The sequence below is a fragment of the Muntiacus reevesi genome, chromosome 4, assembly GCF_963930625.1.
Source record: "Muntiacus reevesi chromosome 4, mMunRee1.1, whole genome shotgun sequence".
In the NCBI taxonomy this organism is placed as follows: domain Eukaryota; kingdom Metazoa; phylum Chordata; class Mammalia; order Artiodactyla; family Cervidae; genus Muntiacus; species Muntiacus reevesi.
Genome location: NC_089252.1, coordinates 150,197,463 through 150,218,031, shown reverse-complemented (window position 1 = coordinate 150,218,031; position 20,569 = coordinate 150,197,463). Strand labels below are relative to the sequence as shown.

Below are 20,569 nucleotides of genomic sequence, written 5' to 3'. Positions count from 1 at the left end.
CAGTCTTCTTTATGGCCCAACTCTCCCGTCTCTACATGACTACTGGAAAAAACCATAGCTTTGACTATACCGATCTTTGTCAGCAAACTGATGTCTATGCTTTTTAATGTAATGTTTAGCCTTGTCATGGATACTTAGGTTGTTTCTGTATCTTGGCTTTTGTAAATAATGCTACAGTGAACATGGGGGTGTACATATCTTTTCAAGTTAGCGTTTTCGTTTATGTGGTAAATAACCAGAGTGGGAATTGCTGGATCATATGGTAGTTCTATTTTTAACATTTTGAGAAATCTCTGTATTGTTTTTCATAGTAGCCACACCAGTTTACATCCTCACTAAGGGTGCCCAGGGACAAGGGTTTTGTTTTTCTCCACATCCTCACCAGCACTACTTCTTTCTTGTCTTTTTGATAATAGTCTTCCTAACACGTGTGAGATGACATCTCATTGTGGTTTTGGTATTGATTTCTTCATGTACCTGTATGCCTTCTTTGGAAAAGTGTCTAATTAGAACCTCTACTCATTTTAAAATTTTGGAATTTTTGCTGCTGAGCTGTGTGAGTTCCTTATGTACTTTGGATGTTAACCTCTTATGAGATATATGATTTGTAAATATTTTCTCCCATTCAGTACATTGTCCTTTAACTTTGTTGATTGTTTCCATTGCTTTCACAGTCGCTTTTTAGTTTGATGTCGTGCCACTTACTTATTTTTGCTTGTTTTCGTTTATTGCTGCCTTTGTTTTTGGTATCAGTATCAAATCTGCAAAAATCATTGCTGAAGCCTGTGTTCAGCAACGTACCACTTCTGTTTTCTTCTAGGAAGAAACCTTATGATTTCAAACCTTACATTCCAGTCTTTAACCCATACTGAGTTAATTTTTTTTTGTATGGTATAAAAGAGTAGTTGAGTTTCTTTTTTTTGCATGTGACTGTGCATTGTTACCAACATTTCTTATTGAAGACATTGTTTTCTATTATATATTTTTGACTTCTTTATCATAAATTAATTGATTATATATCCATGAATTTATTTCTGGTCTCTCTGTTCTATGTGTCTGTTTTTATGCAGATAGCCTACTGTTTTGATTACTATAGCTTTGTAATATAGTTTGAAATTATGGCACATGATGCCTCCAACTTTTTGTGTTTCTTAGGATTTCTTTAGCTTTTTGGGATCTTTTGTGATTCTATACAAATGTTAGGATTAATTATTCTATTTCTATGAGAAATGCCATTGGAATTTTGGTAGGGAATATATTGACTATGTAGATCACTTTGGGTAGTATGTCACTTTAAACTGTATTAATTCTTTGAATCCATGATAGTTTTATAGTAAAACTATCAGGAATGACTTATATAGATGAAGTATTTATAGATGGAATGAAATATGTCAGTTACAGTGGTTTTTAACATCATCTTTTATACGTCAATATTCAGTCATTTTGATTAAAATTTATTTTAAAATGCCTATCATTTATTTCCTGAAGGAATATTAATTTGAAATATTGGCTCAAATATAGATATGTTTATCTGATATCCATAAAAAATTGAATTCTGAGAGAGTTCTGCTATAAACTTTAAAGATACTGACTATATAAATATTTGAGTTAGTAGTTAGTAATTGAAGTCTTTTAATTTAGTCTTTGCTGTCTGTATTCCAGTATTCTCTCTCATTGCCATATATTCTTTTTAACAAGGGAGTAGTACAGTATCTGATTTTCTTCAGATTTCTGTCCTTGTCCAGACATACTCAGGTGTTTGTATTATTAAACCTCAAGGTCTGTAACTGAGTAGGGTATGATGTTGGAGAAATGAGAGACATGACTTCTTAAACATGGATGGACATACAAAATGTGAATTCAACTAAAGAGCCAGACTCACCAAAGCTTATAGCATTTAGATTTTTATATCGAATATGCTGGAGTTTATTATATGTGATATGAAATTTGGTAAATGCTTGAGCAGCTTCTAAAAGTACAACCGAGAATGGTATTTGTTTATAAGATTATGCTCGGTTGTGTTTTCAAATGAAATTTTATCTACTTTCAAGAGATTCTTAACTGACTTTCGTTTGGGGTAGGGAAATGAGACTGAAATATTAAGCTTATATCAAATTACCAGAAATATTAAGAACTTTTGAGTATTTGGCTTTTAAGTAAAAGCAGAAATTTTAAAAATATTATTTGAAATGATATTTATTTGTACTGTTTTGCTCAATATTTGTTCTGGAGCTTTTGTATTAAGAAAGCAAATTTTCTATTTTAAAGAACATATGCTATCTAAGTGTCAGAAAATTTCTACTACTTTTATTTTTTGTAGGTGGTTTCAGACCCCCTCACAGGTTTTCTACCATGCAGCAACTGAACATGGAGGAAAGGACGTGTATCCAGGGCAGTGTCTTTGGGAAGGTTGTGAGCCTTTTCAACGGCAGAGGTTCTCTTTCATCACTCACTTACAGGTACACTTTCTTAAACTATTTGATTTGTAGCTCATTTGGTTGCATTAGAGACCTTGATGCTTATGTTTTTTATTTCCATTTTCTTCAAAAGGACAAGCACTGTTCAAAGGATGCCCTGCTTGCAGGATTAAAACAAGATGAACCAGGACAAGCAGGAAGTCAAAAATCTTCTACCAAGTAAGGAACATGAGTTTACTTCCTGTTGCACATTTAAATAAAAGACAAATCAGGAAACTAGGAAAAATAGCAATAAAAGGCAATTCAGCATGTCAAGAGACAGGAAACCTGGGTTGTAGTCCAGCTATGTATGTGACCCTGTTCAAATTGTGTGTGACCAGCTATGTATTGTGACCCTAGTGCAAATAAGTGCACTAGGAATAACTTTTCATATTGGCTGGACTAGATGGTGTATAAGTACCTTGTAGCTCTAATGTTTTGATTCCACTTTGTAGACAAGTCATTTGGTAGTAATGACAGATGATATATAAGAAATGCTTTGTAAATTGGAAATAAATATATGATTCTTTGTCCTTTGAGAGAGGAGTTGAACATGTGCTTGATAATGGCAGAGAAATTTATTCCTACAACTACTCCTGAGGAGAGGCTAAAGTGGCATGTGATGGTCCAACGTAAAGTGTATATGTCACATTTACTATTTGTTATTCATTTACCTTTTATTTCATGAACACTTATAATACTTGTAGTCAAGACTGTGAATTCCTATAAGGTCCTTATTAGATTGACATAGTATCTCCTATTTTATAGTTTCCAACTGAGGCCTTTAATTCTAAATAATACAGTCAGCCATCCAGATCTTCAGGTTTAGCATCTGAGGATTCAACCACCCAGGGATCAAAAATATTTGAAAAAAATTTTGAATTTGCCATGTACTAGCAACTGTTTACATATCATTTGCATTGTACTGAGTATATAAGTAATCTGAATGGTTTAAAACACACAAGAGGATGTGTGTAGGTTATATGCAAATCCTGTCATCGCTTGGTATCTGTCTGGGATTGGCTCTAGGATTTTCGTATCCTCAGGAGGTCCTGGAACCAGGCCCCGATGAATACCAAGGGATAGTTGTATTTTAATTATTATAATATGAAGATAAATTAATTTGTCCACATTTGTTAAGATATTGCTGTGTACTAAACATTATGCCAAACAGGGAATTCTGAGGACACGGTTTAGTCTTAACTTTAGAGAGTTTAAATTCTAGACAAAAATACAAGTATGGGAACACCAGAAGCTGCTTACATACTTTATTCATTCCATTATTTTTTAGTCTCTCCATTACTATTCATTCCTTAGCTAGGCACTAAAATAGGTATACATGACCAAGATATGTTTTGCCCTTCTCGTGTCTGGAGATACAATGAGAGATATAGATGATTCTTATTAAATGGCATCAAATGCACAGGACACTGTGAAAGCCCACCTACACCAATGTAGGAGACCATGGAAGGCTTTCTGATAGAAAGTGAATCCAAACTGAGACCTGTAGAATGAGGAAAAAATAGCTCAGGCTTTCATAAGCCATAAACATGAGTTTGGATTTGCCCTCAAAGCAGTGGAAAGTCACTTTTCTGCCAAATACATTTTTCTGTAATCTTCATTGTACATTTGACCCTTGAACAACACAGGTATCAATTGGGAGGATCTACTAACAAGTGAATATTTGTCACAGTTAATACTATGGTGCCGCACCATCTCTGGTTGGTTGAATCCACAGATATGGAACTGCAGGTATGGGGGGTCAAATATAAAGTTACATGCATATTTTTGACTGCAGGGAGAGTGGGTACCCAAACTCCCTTGTTGTTCAAGGGTGAACTGTATTTAATTTGTATTTATTAATGTAGCTTTCAGCCTCCCTGGTGACTCAGATGGTAAAGAATCTGTCTCCAATGCAGGAGACCCAGGTTCAGTCCCTGAGTTGGGAAGATCCCCTGGAGAAGGAAATGGCAACCCACTCCAATATTCTAGCCTGGTGAATCCCATGGACAGAGGTGTCTGATGGGCTACATACAGTTCATGGGGTCACGAAGAATCAGACATGACCGAGTGACTTTCATTTCACTTCTGTGTAGCTTGTAAGAGTATGCTGTAATATGTTTGATTTTGTTCAAATTTGGAGGGTTATTTTGGTATATCAGTTACAATCAAAAATCTTTGTCATTTATACATAAAGTCAATGATAATTTTTATCCGTGTCGATATATAGATCTTTATCTAGAGAAATCTCTATATAGATATAGACAAAAACTGGCTTACAATTTAGAGATTGCTTTTATGTTAACTTAATATTCAGAATTAGTTTACTCATGTAAAAAAAAATGCTAGAAATAGCCCCACTTTACAGGTGTGAAACCTGAAGCACAAAGGGGCAAATGGAACTGTTCAAAGTCATGCAGCTAATGAGGGGGCAGAAGCAGGACTTTCTCCCTGGGAGCCAGTTCTCTCACCACTGTTGCCTCAGCAGAATACAACAGATACTGATGCAGTTTTTCTGTGTGGCAAAGGAAACGTAGAGTAGTTTGAATCTGATTTTATATAAAATTTGTCTCTGCAGTCCCTCCATCTTTGGTAAAGGACAATAGAGCTATACTGAAATGACTGATTGAAATTGGTTAATAAAAAATTATAAAAGATAGTAATAGTTTGAAATGTACTAGTTAGCATAATTTCACGTTGTTATCATATTTGGTTATCTTTTCTTGGGTGACCTATACATATATCAGTACACGCTTAGGAAATATATTTTACTTGTAGGTACCATTTAGCAAAACTAATTTGCAGCTCAAATTGTAGATTTTTCTTTGTTTTTTTTTTTTTGTTTTGTTTTTGTTTTTTTTTTAGATTTTTCTTTGTTAACATCTTTACATTGCATTCAAAGATATGAACTCAACTTTTAAGCTATGTTGTATTTATATATATATATGGGTTGTACTAGGACATCTGTTGTTTGCTTTAAAGTTGATAGATTGGAAATAAAAGACCACAAACCCTTTTGCCTCAGTTGACACAAAGAGTAAGTATTACTGCTGAACCACCAGAGCTCACCCTGTATCTACTTCGAGTAACCACGTTCAGGTTTGGCAGGTTGGTCATTTGTTGTCAGTCTGCCTGAATCATCATGTTAACAGTCTCTTCCTTTCCCTGATCAATTCAGGCAGCCGGCTGTAGGGGGCACAGGCTCAACTCCCCGAGCACAGAAGGCCATTGTGAATCACCCCAGTGCTGCCCTCATGGCTCTAAGGAGAGGGTCAAGAAACCTTGTCTTTCGAGATTTTACAGTAAGTAAGCCTTGGAAGCCTTATCTGTGAAGGTGTGAACACTGTATGATTTAGATCTTTATTCTTTTTCTTTTCTTTTCCTTTTTAAGGATGAAAAAGAGGGACCAATAACTAAACACATCCGACTAACAGCTGCCTTAATATTAAAAAACATTGGTAAATATTCAGAATGTGGTCGCAGGTGAGTAATCTGTTTTCTGTAGTCAGAGTGAATTTATATATTATTTTACTTTTACCTGTAAGTTAATAAGGTTAGATATCTGCATTGTATTCACTGTTTTTCTCATCAAGTTTTGGATATGTCCAAAAGCTTATGTCAAAGTAGACTGTCATAGATTCTTAAAAGCCACAAAAGTGGAAGTTGAAACAACCAAAAGGTGTTCTTGAACTTGTTTAAGTTAAATTTCTTGTTGGTCATAGGATTTAGAGGAAAAAGTAGGTCTACAAGAGAAAACTTGGGAGTTTACTAGGAGGAAAAATGAATTGGTTACTTGAATTATGTGGAATTAGAATGTAATTCAGTTTGATAATTGCCATTTTAATGAAACCATCAAAGTCATAGATATGCTAAGACTCTTGGACTTATGAGAAAAATTTAGGATTTTATAAATCTATGGAAACTGGAAACAACTCTTAACTCTTGAGAAAGCAAATGTGGATTTATCTCCTTTGAACTTTGAAAGTAATTTTTTAGTATTCTTCCTCCATCTACAGCTGACTCAACTCAGGCTCCTTAGTTGAGAAGTTGTCCTTTAATGCATCTTGCCTTCCAGACAGCGCTTTTCTCTCCTCCTCTCTCTCTTCTCACATGCTGTTAATCGAATCTACTTTGGTTTTCTTCCTCCTATTTTACCTATGTTGGATCTTGATAATATTTCTTGTAGTTACATTCCAACTGGACTTTATTAGCATAAAAACAGAGGCAAAAATTACAAAAAGGCAATTACTTTAACTATATCAAACTTTAAAACTTCTATAAATTTAAAGTGAATAAAACTTAAGTTTAAAAAAAGTGTTTGCAATGACAAAAGTTACTATATTTCATATATCAGAGGAATAAGAAAAATTCTTAACATTCAATTTAAAAATAAAGTTTTTTCAGTAAAAGAAATATGAAGGTTTTGTCACTAGCATCTCCCAACTTCACTTATAGTATCATTTCTTCCTTCCTTTCTCACTGTATTTCTCTTCCTACTCCTTCTTTTGCTGCATTTCAATTTTAGCCAACTTAAACCACATGCAGATTCCAACCACCCTAGATGTCTTTTATGTCACACTTTTGTATCATCCCTGTTGCTGCCCGTTGAGCATCTGCAAGCCTTCCTTAATCCAGCTCGGATGCTGGCATCTGTGTGCTGCCTTTCCTGTGCTGTGTTCCTCTTCCTTATTGATTCTGTCTTACATTTCTGTTTTATAACATTTCATCTTACTGACGTATAAGTAGTTTCTCATATGGCTTTCCACCCTACTGTGCTGTCAGATCTAATCTCTTGAATCTATTTGTCACTTCCACTATATAATCATAAGTGATTTGATTTAGGCCACATTTGAATGGCCTAGTGGTTTTCCGTACTTTGTTCAATTTAAGTGTGAATTTTGCAATAAGAAGCTCATGATCTGAGCCACAGTCAGTTCCGAGTCTTGTTTTTGCTGACTGTATAGAGCTTCTCCATCTTCAATATTGACTGTCTGGTAATGTCTATGTGTAGACTCATCTCTCGTGTTGTTGGAAGAGGGTGTTTGCTATGACCAGTGTGTTTTCTTGGCAAAACTCTGTTAGTCTTGGCCCTGCTTCATTTTGTACTCCAAGGCCAAACTTTCCTATTAATTCCAGATATCTCTTAACTTCCTACTTTTGCATTCTGGTCCCCTATGATAAAACAGACATCTTTGTTTGGTGTTAGTTCTAGGTCTTTTAGGTCTTAATAGAACTGTTCAACTTCATCTTTGGCATTTGTGGTTGGGGCATAGGCTTGGATTACTGTGATGTTAAATGGATTGCCTTGGAAAGGAACTGAGATCATCCTGTCATTTTTGAGACTGCACCCAAGTACTGCATTTTGGACTCTTTTGTTGATTATGGTAATTAAGAGTAATTATGGTAATTATGGAGTAATTAAGAAATTACTCCATTTCATCTAAGGGATTCTTGCCCACAGTAGTAGATATAATGGTCATCTGAATTAAATTCTTCCATTCCCATCTGTTTTAGTTAACTGATATCTAAAATGTCAAATTCACTCTTGCCATCTCTTGTTTGACCACATCCCAGTTTATCTTGATTCATGAACCTAACATTCCAGGTTCCTAACAATATGTTTCTTTACAGCATTGGACTTGACTTTCACCACTAGAAACATCCACAACTGGTCATTGTTTTTGCTTTGGCTCAGCCTCTTTTCTAAAGCTATTTCTCTACTCTTACCCAGTAGCATATTGGATGCCTACTGACTTGAGGGGCTCATCACTTGTTTCATATCTCTTTGCCTTTTCATATTGTTAATGGAGTTCTCAAGGCAAAAATACTGAAGTAGTTTGTCATTCCCTTCTCCAGTAGACCACATTTTGTCAGAACTCTCCACCAAGACCCAACCATGTAGGGTGGCCCTACCAGCATGGCTAATAGAGTCATTAAGTTACATAAGGCATCCATGTGATCAGTTTGGTTAGTTTTCTATGATGTGGTTTTCATTCTGGAGGCCATAGGATTGCAATTCTTGCTTCTTCTATTATGGAGGTTCTTAACATCGTACTGGAGGCAGTGACCAAAACCATCCCAAAGAAAAAAGAAATGCGAGAAAGCAAAATGGTTGTCTGAGGAGGCCCCTGCAGTTAGCTGAGAAAAGAAAACAAGCAAAAGGCAAGGAGAAAGAGAAAGATATGCCCAACTGAATGCAGAGTTTCAAAGAATAGTAGGGAGAGATAAGAAAGCTTTCTTAAGTGAACAATGCAAAGAAATAGAGGAAAACAATAGAATGGGAACGACTAGAGATCTCTTCTAAAAGAGAGATACCAAGGGAACATTTCATGCAAAGATGGGCAAAATAAAGAACAGAAATGGTAAAGACCTAACAGAAGCAGAAGATATTAAAAAGAAGTGGCAAGAGTACACAGAAGAACTGTATAAAAAGGATCTTAATGACTTGGATAACCACTATGCTAGGGTCATTCACCTAGCGCCAGACATCCTGGAGTGTGAAGTCAACTGGCCCTTAGGAAGCGTTGCTATGAACAAAGCTAGTGGAAGTGATGGAATTCCACCTGAACTATTTTAAATCCTAAAAGATGATGCTATTAATGTGCTGCTCTCAGTACGCCAGCAAATTTGGAAAACTCAGCAGTGGCCACAGGACTGGAGAAGGTCAGTTTTCATTCCAATCCCAAAGAAAGGCAATGCCAAAGAATGTTTAGACCACCATACAATTGTGCTTATTTCACATGCTTGCAAAATATTGCTCAAAATCCTTCAAGCAAGGCTTCAGCAGTATGTGAACCAAGAACTTCCAGATATACAAGTTGGATTTAGAAAAGGCAGAGGAACCAGAGATAAATGCCAGCATCCACTGGATTATAGAAAAAGCTGGAGAATTCCAGAAAACCATGTACTTTACTTCATTGACTATGTTAACGCCTTTGACCATGTGGGTCACAACAAACTGTGAAAAATTCTTGAAGAAATGGGAATACTAGATCACCTTTCCTGCGTCCCAAGAAACCTGTATGCAGGTTAAGAAGTACCAGTAGAACCAGACATGGAACAGTGGACTGGTTTCAAATTGGGAAAGGACTATGTCAAGGCTGTAGATTGTCACTCTGCTTATTTAACTTAAAGGCAGAGTACATCATTCAAAATGCCAGACTGGATGAATTACAAGCTGGAATCAAGATTGCCAGTAGAAGTATCAACAACCTCAGATATGTAGATGATACCACTCTAATGGCAGAAATCAAAGAGGAACTAAAGAGCCTCTTGGTGAAAGTGAAAAAGGAGAGTGAAGAAGCTGACTTAAAACTCAACATTCAGAAAACTAAGATCATGGCATCCGGTCCCGTCATTTCATGGCATAGATGGGGTAAGAAATGAAAACAATAACAGACTTTATGGTATTGGGCTCCAAAATCACTGCTGATGGTGACTGCTGCCATGAAATTAAAATGCACTTACTCTTGTAAAGAAAGGGACAAACCTAGACAGCATCTTAAAAAGCAAAGGTATCACTTTACTGATGAAGGTCCATGTAGTCAAAGCTATGGTCTTTCCAGTAATCAGGTAGGGATGTGAGAGTTGGACCATAAAGAAGGCTCATCGCTGAAGAACTGATGCTTTTGAACTGTGGCGCTGGAGAAGACTCTTGAGAGTCCCTTGAACAGCAAGGAGATCAAACCAGTTAATCCTAAAGGAAATCATCCCTGCATTCATTGGAAGGATTGATGCTGAAGCTAATGCTCCAGTGGTTTGGCAGTCAGATGCAAAGAACCAAATCATTGGAAAAGACCTTGATGCTGGGAAAGACTGAAGGCAGGAGGAGAAGGGGGCTGCAAAGGATGAGATGGTTGGATGGCATCACCGACTCAATGGACATGAGTTTGAGCAAACTCCAGGAAATGGCGAAGAAAACTGAAGCCTGACTTACTGCAGTCTATGGAGTCACAAAGAATCAGACACTACTTAGCAACTGAACAACAATGTCCCCCTTACAGATTTTCTCTGAGTAATCTTTGTACTATGCACACCTACAGTACAGTAAGAGATCATTCCTACTTCTTCCTTACTCTTTTAAGACTCAGCTCCTGTCACCTCTTCCTTTCCTGAATTTCCCTCACTCCCCGCCCTGGACCGGAGGTGCCTCCTCCAGAGTGCATGTTATTGTTTACATGATGAGACCTGTGAAAGCAGGAGCTGAATATTTATTTTGGTTTTTGAGTTCTCAGTGCCTAGCATAATGTTGGGAATATAATAGCAATTCAATAAATATTTTATTGATAGATGGATGGATAAACGGCCTCAGAAATTCATTTTTTCATAGAGTTCTGATCTGGAATTTATATGGACAATTGAAATTCCAAAAATAAATTTAAAACTTTTTTCTCACATTCAAGTTGCACATTGTTAGCTTTACAGCAAAGCCACTTTGGCTACATTTAATTATTGAACCAAAAATTTTCATTTTACTGTTTTTGTTTTGTTGTTGATTTTGTTATTTTATTTAACTCTAGACCTTCCAGATGTCTTTTGGCATCTTCAGTTGCTATGATCCTAGAATAGTAGAAACAAAAGAATTAAAGAAATCCATTAAATTCTTTCCATTCACCCTCCCAGTCTGAATTGAAATCTCCGTATAGAATGTCTGTTGAATATTTCCAGGGATGAGAAGTTTTGGTAGAGCAGGCAGGCAGATTCTTTACCGTATGAGCCACAGGGAAGTCCCTGGAATACTGACAAAATCTGGCAAAACCCATAGATGTAAGGAAGCAAATATAAGAAATCAGAAGATAATTCTCTGTTGATATATGGAATCTCTTTTGGAATATGTTACAAGGTGTGATTTAAAAAATAAATAAATAAAGCAAATTATATTTGCAATAAGAAAATCACAGGTCAACAGGAAGATATGTGGAAATTTACTTCCATTTTACAGTACAGTATACTGAAGAGTATGAAATGTTCACATTTTTTAAAATTTGGAAAGTTCAGAATCTGGTTGTTTGAATAATGTAAACTGTTTAAACATAGTTTATCTCCTTTCTGATTAAACTTGAGCTTTGGAGAATTGCAATATATTTCTCTTCTTTTTGATGTATTTATCTTTTATCTGTGTAATATATGCTGTTGGTGTTGTTCAGTCGCTAAGTCATTCTGATTCTTTGCAACCCCATGGATTGCAGCATGCCAGGCTCCTCTGTCCCCCACTGTCTCCTGGAGTTGGCTCAAATTTACGTCTGTTGAGTTGGTGATGCTATCTAACCATTTTATTTAAAAATAAAATGATTTTTCTTCACTAATCATGAACGATCTGAAAAAAAAATGAACAGTTCTGTTTACAGTACATCAGAAGAATAAAATATTTAATCATATTAACCAAGGAGGTAAAGACTTGTACCATGAGAACTTTACATTGCTGAAAGAAATTAAAGAAGATGTATAGAACATCCTTTGTTCCTCAGTTAGAAGGCTTAATATTGTTAAAATGTCAATACTACCCAAAGCAATCTACAGATTCAGTGCAACCCCTATCAAAATTTCAATGATATTTTTTGTAGAAATAGAAAAATTTGTTCAAAAATTCATATGGAATCTCAAGGAGCCTTGAATTGCAAAACTATCTTGAAAAAGAGGAACAAAGTTAGAGGACTCACACTTCCTGATTTCAAATTTTTCTGCAAAGCTACAGTAATCAAAAGAGTATACTGTCCTTAGTGACATAAAGACAGACATACTAACCAATGGGGCAGATTGGAGAGGCCAGACCTAAGTCCTTGCATATATGGTCAAATGATTTTCTGTAAGGATGCCAGTTCTCTATTCAGTGAGAAAAAGTCTTTTTAACAAATGGAGTTGGGAAAACTGGAAATTCACATGCAAAAGAATGAAGCTTAACCCTTACCTAAACACTATATGCAAAAATTAATCCAAAATGCGTCAAAGAGCTAAAACTATAAAACTCTTAGAAAAAGCCTCATGATGTTGAATTTGCAGTTATTCTTGGATATGGCACTAAAGGCAGGGGCAACAGATGAAAAAAATAAATTGATCTTATCAAAAATAGAAAAATTGCGTGTCAGAGGACAGTATTAACAGAATAAACAGACAGTCAGCAGGATGATAGAGAAGAATTACAAGTCAAATATCTGATAAAGGGGTTAATATTCAGACTATATAAAGAACTCCTAAAATTCAACAACAAAAAGCAAGCAAACCAAATCAGAAATGGGCAAAGGACTTGAATAGAAATTTCTCTGAAGAAAGTAAATAAATGGCTAATAAGCACATAAAAAGGTGCTCAACATTACTTATCATTAGGAAAATGCAAATCATAACCACAATAAGATACCACTTCAAACCCATTAGGATGGCTTTTATTAAAAACAAACAAATAAAACTGAAAACAAGTGTTGGCAAGGATATGGAAAAATTGGAACCTTTGTGCATTGCTCATGGAAATATAAAATGATATGTCCACTGTGGAAAGCAATATGTCTTTTCCTCAAAAAATTAAACATTCCAGGACTGCCCTGGTGGTGAACTGTATAGGATTGCCCCTGCCAGTGCAGGGGACACAGGTTTGATCCCTGGTCCGTGAAGAGTCCACATACCACGGAGCAACTAAGCTCATTCACAACTCCTGAGCCCACGTTCAGAGCCCACGAGCTGCTACTGCTGAGCCCACGCGCCACAACTTTCAGAAGCCTACACGCTCTCGGGTCCATGAGCCACAGCTAATGAGCCCCTTGTGCTGCAACCACTGAAGGCCGTTCGCCCAGAGCCTGTGCGCTGCAACAAGAGAAGCAGTAAGAAGCCCGTGCGCTGCAGCTGGAGAGTGGCCTCTGCTCACTGCAACTAGAGAAAATCCGTACAGCAATGAAGGCCAGCGCACCCTAAAGTGAAAAAATAAAAATAAGTTAAAAAATTAAACATTTTATCCAGCAGTTTCACTTTTGGGTATATACACAAAGTAACTTAAAGCAGGGAATTGTTTTTTTGTTTGTTTTATTTTTCTTTTTTTTTATTTTATATTATTTTATTTATTTATTTATTTATTTAAAGCAGGGAATTGAACAGATATTCAGTCACCATTTTCGTAGCAACATTATTTATGATAGCCAAAAGGTAGAAGCAGTCCCACATGTCCATCAGTAGGTGAATGGATAACTAAAATGTGTGTGCACATAATGGAGTATTGGAGTATTATTCGGCCTTCGTAAAGAATGCAGCTCTGATGTATGCTACAGCATGAGTAAACCCTGAAGACATTGTGTTATGTGAAATAAGCCAGACACAAAATGACAGTTTTTGTTTGATTCCACTCATACAAGGTACCTGGAAGAATCAAATAAAAGGGAGAACAGCAGCAGCCCTCAGCAGGGCTTGGGGAGGCAGGCAGTGGGGAATTCTCAGTGGCCGTGGGAAGATGAAGGAGTTCTGGGGATGGGTGGTGGTGATGGCTGCCCGAGTGTCTGTATACTCGGTGCCGCTGAACCGAACACTTAAAAACGACTGACAGAGTAAACTTGGCACTGTGTGTGTTTTGCCACAATTCAAAACTGGAAACAACGAAGGGAGGACTTAGGGAAAATGCAGGGTGGCTGCTGATGAGTGTTAAGTTTTTTTTTTTGGAGTGATGAAAATATTCTAAAATTGATGGTGATGGTTGCCCAATCCTGGTAATATACTGAATTCCACTGAATTATATACTTTAAACAGGTGAATTGTGTGGTGTATGAATTATATCTCAATAAAGCTGTTATTTATAACAGATTGTATGTTAATACTCCCCTATCTCACCCTTCATACCCACCCCCAAGAGACAGCTTTCAACAAGTTGAGTTTATTTTTCTGGCTCTTTGCCTCCATGTTTCTAAGTAGCATGTTTATAACTGACCTATTTTTCACTTTACCTGTTGACCCTCTTTGTATGGAACCCTGTTAAAGCCTCTCCTCTTCACGCCTTTTTCTTTCCTCATAATTGTTACATCTTGTATCTGGTATTGTTTTATTGTTTGATGCTGAGCTGTGTGCTACTGTTTTACATTTTTTTTTCTTTATTTTTCTGGGGTTAATGATTGTCTTGCTTCCTGATTAGCTTTTTATAGGCCTAATGCTGATTTTTTCATATATTTCAATCAGTATGTTTGAAGCCTGTGTATAAGCTACCTAAAAACTTAAGTATAGTTGTAAACCTCTGTCAGTTTTGCATTTTTTCCATTTGGAAACTGGCCTTGGCAGTCTGGAGAGCTTGCTTCATTGGCCTGGACAACAGCTGTCCTTGGGAACTCCGTCTTTGTTGAAACTTAAAAAAAAAAAAAAATTTAGTAATCTTTTTATATTCACATGCTCAGAATGAATTCACCACTAAGCCCTGAAACAACAACAAAAATATATCACTTAAATGTTTTATAATTTTGGTATCTGAAATAAAGACAAATAGAAAACTGTGTCAAAACATTAAAAAGTTGCAAATTTTCATTAAAAATATTTACATTTGTATTCTAATGCCAAATTTACAGATAATTCTTTTAAATTAAATAGAATACTCTGAAATATGAAAATAATAAAATAAATATTATTAAATATCCACAACATATTCATGAATGAAATTTCAGTTATTAGTTACTGTTACAAGTTTAGATATTTATGAATGGCCAAGGCAGCTTACAGTTCTTTTTTACTTTTTTTATCCTTTATTCTTGGTTCCTTAATAGCATATAACTCTGTAAACCTTTTAAATGGCCACTGATCACTGCCAGGAATCATTTAAACATAAACACATGATTCTTCTGTAACCAGGAAGATCGACCTATTAAATGCAATCAGTTTTATTGGTCACTAAAAATTAAGTGTTTTTACAAACATCTTCTTTATGTTAGAATATGTAGAAAACATTACATGTATATTTCTTAAAAGTTTTGATTGGAGAGAAGAGGGTAAAGGAGTGTTTTATGGGTACGTCAACAATGGGTTAGAAGGTCATGGCAACACCTTTTTGAACCAGGAAGTATCATTTTATAATTACCTTGGCATCCGCACTCTGTTCTATCTAATAAAGTTGTACATTATCTTTCTCTGCATACTTTTAATAGCATATTTTTGAAGGTAATTCTCTTCATCAGTCTTACTCTGGCTCAGTATTTTGAGTCAACCACATGAGGAAGTGTTAGTTCACCGAGAACAGAGACTGACCAGTACAAGTTCATTGTCGCTGACTCACCCAGGGAGCACCTTGCTCAAATAGCTATTAGCTTTTTTTATTATATATTCTGTTGTTTTACATGGTTTGGAAGTAAAATATCTTACATTAACTGTACGGTGCAAATTTCATCAGTTCCATGAGTTTCTCGTGGGCATCCTGGAGGCCTGCCTGTCACACACTCATGAGGAAGGTGTACCCTTGGGCACGGGGCCAGCCACGGCTGGGAGGGGCCACTTTCTTTGGGTCTCTAGGGGGCGGGGCACCTGGAGATCACAGACCTGGACTCGAAGATGGCCTTTCCAAGCACGTTTGGACAAATGCTGACTTTTCCCTATAGCTATCTGGCTCTGAGGATACTTCCACAGGCTGAGGCGGTTGGGTTGGTTGGGGGCTGGTGAGGAGAGGTTTGGTTTCATCATTTTACTTGGCTTTTTATTTAAGTATGGTATAACGTGTTGGAGAAAGAACATACAGTTCCAGTTCCCACACATCCCACTGGGTCAGGGTGATGGGCCAAGCAGAGGCTCAGAGGCTCCTCTGAATGTTACACAGGATGGAGGTTGCTCCGTCTGCCCCAGGGGCTTGAGGAAGGGCCTTTCTGACTGAAACACCTGAAACCTTCTTTTCTTGAATCCTACTTACTTCTTTTACTTGATTTATTCTCTCATGTGGTAAGGCACCTCCTCCATAATTTCAAGGCCCTACATGTATGAAAATATTTTTAGTTTACCCTTACTCCTGATAGTTTGGTTAGATTATAGAAATCTAGATTGAAAAAATCGTTTTCCTTTAACAATCTGAGGACACTGCTTTCCTGTCTTCTTAGCATGCGGCTTTGCTGTTTAGAAGTCAGGGACATTCTGGTTCCCATTCCTTTTTTCTCCCTTGGGAGCTCTTGGGTCTTTTCTTTTTCCCTCCCAATTTCTGATATTCTGAAATTTCATGATGCTATGTCTTGGTGTGGTTTGTTGTTGTTGAAGTGGGCATTTCATTTCAGTGGGTCCTTTCAGTCAGGAGATTCATGTCCTTCAATAATGGGAAACTTTCTCAAATGTTTCTTTTTATGATTCCCTGCTCTCCATTATCTATTCCCATTTCTAGAACTTCTGGCTTTTTTTGAATAATAGACCCTTGTAGAGTGACCCTTTGATCTTCTTTTATTTATTTTTGTCTGTTAATCTGTTTTCTGGAAATTTCCTTGACTTTATCATCAAATCTATGGAATTTATACTTCACCTCTCATGCTTTAAATTCTGAAAGCTCAAGTTGCCACTTGTTGCTCTTTTGTAGCGTTCTGTTCATAGATTGAATACAGTGCCTGCTCATCTCTCTCTGAAGATATTACCAGTATTTTTAATATAATTATTGGGCTTCCCTGTTGGCTTGTGGTAAAGAATCTGCCTGCAGTGCAGGAGATGCAGGAGACCCAGGGGTCAGGAATATCCCCTGGAGGAGGAAATGGCTACCTGCTCCAGTATTCTTACTTGAAAAATTCCATGGACAGAGGAGCCTGGCAGGGTACAGTCCAAAGGGTCAGACATGACTGCGCACACTGATCTGTTTGTTTATTGTTGGCTTTGATGGGTGCTTGCTCTGCACAGGCTCTTCTCTAGTTGTCTTAAGCAGGGTCTACTCTCTCTAGTTTCGGTGCGCAGGCTTCTCCTGCTGCTGGCTTCTCTTGTTGTGGAGCACAGCCTCTAGGGCACGTGGGCTTCAGTAGTTGCAGCTCTAGAGCACATGTTCTAGAGTTAGATGCACGGGCTTAGTTGCTCTGCAACATGTGAAGTCTTCCCAGATCAGGGATCAAACTCGCATCTCCCACATTGGCAGGTAGATTCTTATCCACTGCGCCACTAGGGAAGCCCGAAGATACTGCCACTATTTTTTAATTTTCTTTGGCTCCTAGTATGGTTGCTGTTTACTCAGAATCCTCGAATGTTTGGGATTGGGGGCTTCATGCTGTATTTTAACAATGAAATACCTGCCAGCTTGCTGGAAGCTCTGGGTGCACGACCCCACATGTCACTGATGATTGCCATTTTAGGGTGGTCCCTGATGAACCAGTTTGATTCCTTGAAACCCCTCAAATGTCAGTCTCTATCGAGATTGCTTCTCCAGGGAAGAATCTTTGATTTTCTTGCCTTTAGAAATGAGCAACTTGAGGGAAAGTCTGTGAGGGCCTGCATTCTGGAAGAAGGATTGGGAGTGGGGTGGTGAGAATCTCACCACACTGGGGTGTGTTCACTTTGCTTCACACTGTCTGTGTCTCTGTAAGTCCCAAACTTTTCTGATTTAGTTTCTTCAGAAAGTAAATTTCTATTACTCATTTTGGGAAGGAAATAAGATAAACTTGTATTCAGACTGCAGTGTTTTCCTAAAAGCTGATCTGTGACTTAAATTGTTTTTACTAATCCTACTTAGAAGTTATTTCTTACCTGTTAAGTGCATTAAAATAACACAGTGTTTATCCTTTGTTAAACATATCAAAAAGATAAAGGAACTTTTGAAATTTGAAGTTGAAAGAATATATAGTAAAGGGCATATTTCATTTTTTATCTAGTGAGTGCTTATTTAATCCTTTAACCTAACCCCCCAAAATAAATGATATTAATTTATATAAAAAATGAAATTGTTACTTTAAAATCATCCTAGTGATTTAAATTTAGTCCTTCTAGTTTTATCCATGCAACATAAAAATAACACATTTTTACATGTGACTATCAGTTTAGAAAATATGACTTTACAGGTTTTTTGCTTTGTCAAAATATTCATTCACTATAGGGGAAATAATTTGGTTATACTTAGTAGAATATTTTTAAATGGAGTTTGTATGACTACTTTTTCTTTTCCAGAAAATGAAGTTGTAGACATTTTATAGTTCATTTAAAAATTTGTTAACTTAAAAGTTAAAAAGAAGTGTGAAAGTCAATAAACTATCACAAAGTGAACCACCCACATAACCAACCATCCAAATTATGAAATTGATCAACACTAGTAACACAGTGTCCCTCTGCGTGTCCCCTGCCCCCCAGCCTTTACCCCCCATCGTCCTCTGTGGGAACACGGTTCTGATCTGTAACATCACAGGTTAACTTCACCTGATTTTGAACTTTATATAAGTACAATCATTTAATATATATAAGTAGAATCATTTAATATTTTTTTTCCTTGTGCTCGTTTGCTTTTTCTCTCAGTTGGTAGTGAAATTCTCTCATGTTGTGTGTGTATATACTGCTGTGTACATATAGCAGTATAGATTTCTGTTGTATGAATATACTCAAATTTCTTTTTTCCATTCTATTTGTGATGGACATATGAATTGTTTCCAGTTTAGGACTATTAATAATGCTGCCATGAACATTCGGTGAACATTTTCCGGCCATATATGTTCATATTTCTGTTGAGTTTTTATGAAAGATTGGTGATTCATTGGCTCTTTTGTACATAATGAATGATTCCAAAGAGGTTTTACCAGTTTACACTCCCTCCAGTATTGTATGAGTGAGCTTCAGTTCTCCACATACTTGCCAACATTTGCTGTTTTAATTTTAATATTTAATTTTAGCCATTCTTTTGGGTGTGTGGTGTATATACACATATGGAAATTATAAAAGCAAATAGCCAAAAAATGTATGAAAAGATGCCCAACTTGTTAGTCATCAATCTCAGTTTTTTAAAATAATTTTACATCTTTGTTTTGTTTTACTTTGGTTTGCTATGGTAAAAATGACTATAATCCCCATATGTTAAATTCTGGCTTTGAATTTCTTTGTCTATTCCCATAAATTGCTTCCTTACATTTTTTCATTCAAAATTTAGAAGTCTTCATCTCCCTTTCTGGTAGTTTTTTAACTCAGGGTTATTTAAATAAAGGTACTGAATCTCATGGGTTCTTGAAAAATTTCATACTCCTTGATTTTTTTCCTAACATTTAATGTGAAAAATTTCACACATAAGGCAAAAAATAATTTTGCTGTGAGCACTCGTATGCCAGTCACCTAGCTTTTACCATTGACATTTTACTATATGTACTGTCTTCATCACATGTCTAACCCTCCTTCCATTTCTGCCTGATTTACCCCTGTGCTTTGCAGCCCTTGGCATCACTGTTTGTAGACAGTACTCACTTTTCTCATGTCCCTTCTTCATATGCACAGTCACATCAACACTGTGATTTGAGGGGGTAGAAATTTCTTTAAAGTTTATAGATTTTTTAAAACAGTTTCTTTATGGAGTAATGTGGAATTCAGGTGATAGTTAAGCCAAATGTTGGCCTGGTTTGTTTCACTTAATAAAATAAAAAAAAACTTATCATACATACAGTTTTCTATTTTCAAGTCATCTCTTAAAGGCAGCCGTTTTTGTTCCTCTCCAGCTGTTTTCTGACATGATCTAAATTTTTATTTTATTTTGTCAAGGACACCTAACATGAGATCCGTGCCTTGACAGATGGTCACGCACACTGCGCTGTTGGCTGTGGCGCAGGGTTGCTCAGCAGATCTCTGAGCTGCTTCGTCTTGCCTAGCTGAAACTTTATGCCTGATGATCAGTAATCCCTCACTTCCACCTCCCTCCCAGCCCTTGGCAAATACCATCACACTCTTTGATGCTATGAATTTTACTGTTTATAGAGACCTGATCGGAATTTCTAGAGGCATGAATGAGGAAGAATACAGAATTATTCTGGGTGGTCTCCCTTATTTAGAAAAGTACCGTGGAGAAAAGACAGACAGGCAGACATATTGCCTGAGTCTATCACTACTATTTAACTAGCTGGAAAGTCATTTCAGTTTGGGGTGCTTCAAGCTGGCCTGTTTACTCATCTGTAAATTGAATGGGTTTAAACCAGTAGTTCTCCGGGTCCTGCCTTCTATTCTGCAATGCTGTATTAACATGTACTGGG

General features: G+C 36.7%; 1 protein-coding gene across 1 annotated transcript in view; it reads left to right on the top strand.

Moving 5' to 3' along the window:
- ARID2 (AT-rich interaction domain 2) overlaps positions 1-20,569 on the top strand; it is a 180,470-nt gene that overhangs the window by 158,199 nt on the left and 1,702 nt on the right. Inside the window, exons 17-20 of the mRNA XM_065934570.1 lie at positions 2,321-2,459; positions 2,551-2,636; positions 5,635-5,758; positions 5,848-5,939. Coding sequence (XP_065790642.1) covers positions 2,321-2,459; positions 2,551-2,636; positions 5,635-5,758; positions 5,848-5,939 — 441 coding nt within the window. The remainder of the gene's footprint in view (positions 1-2,320; positions 2,460-2,550; positions 2,637-5,634; positions 5,759-5,847; positions 5,940-20,569) is intronic.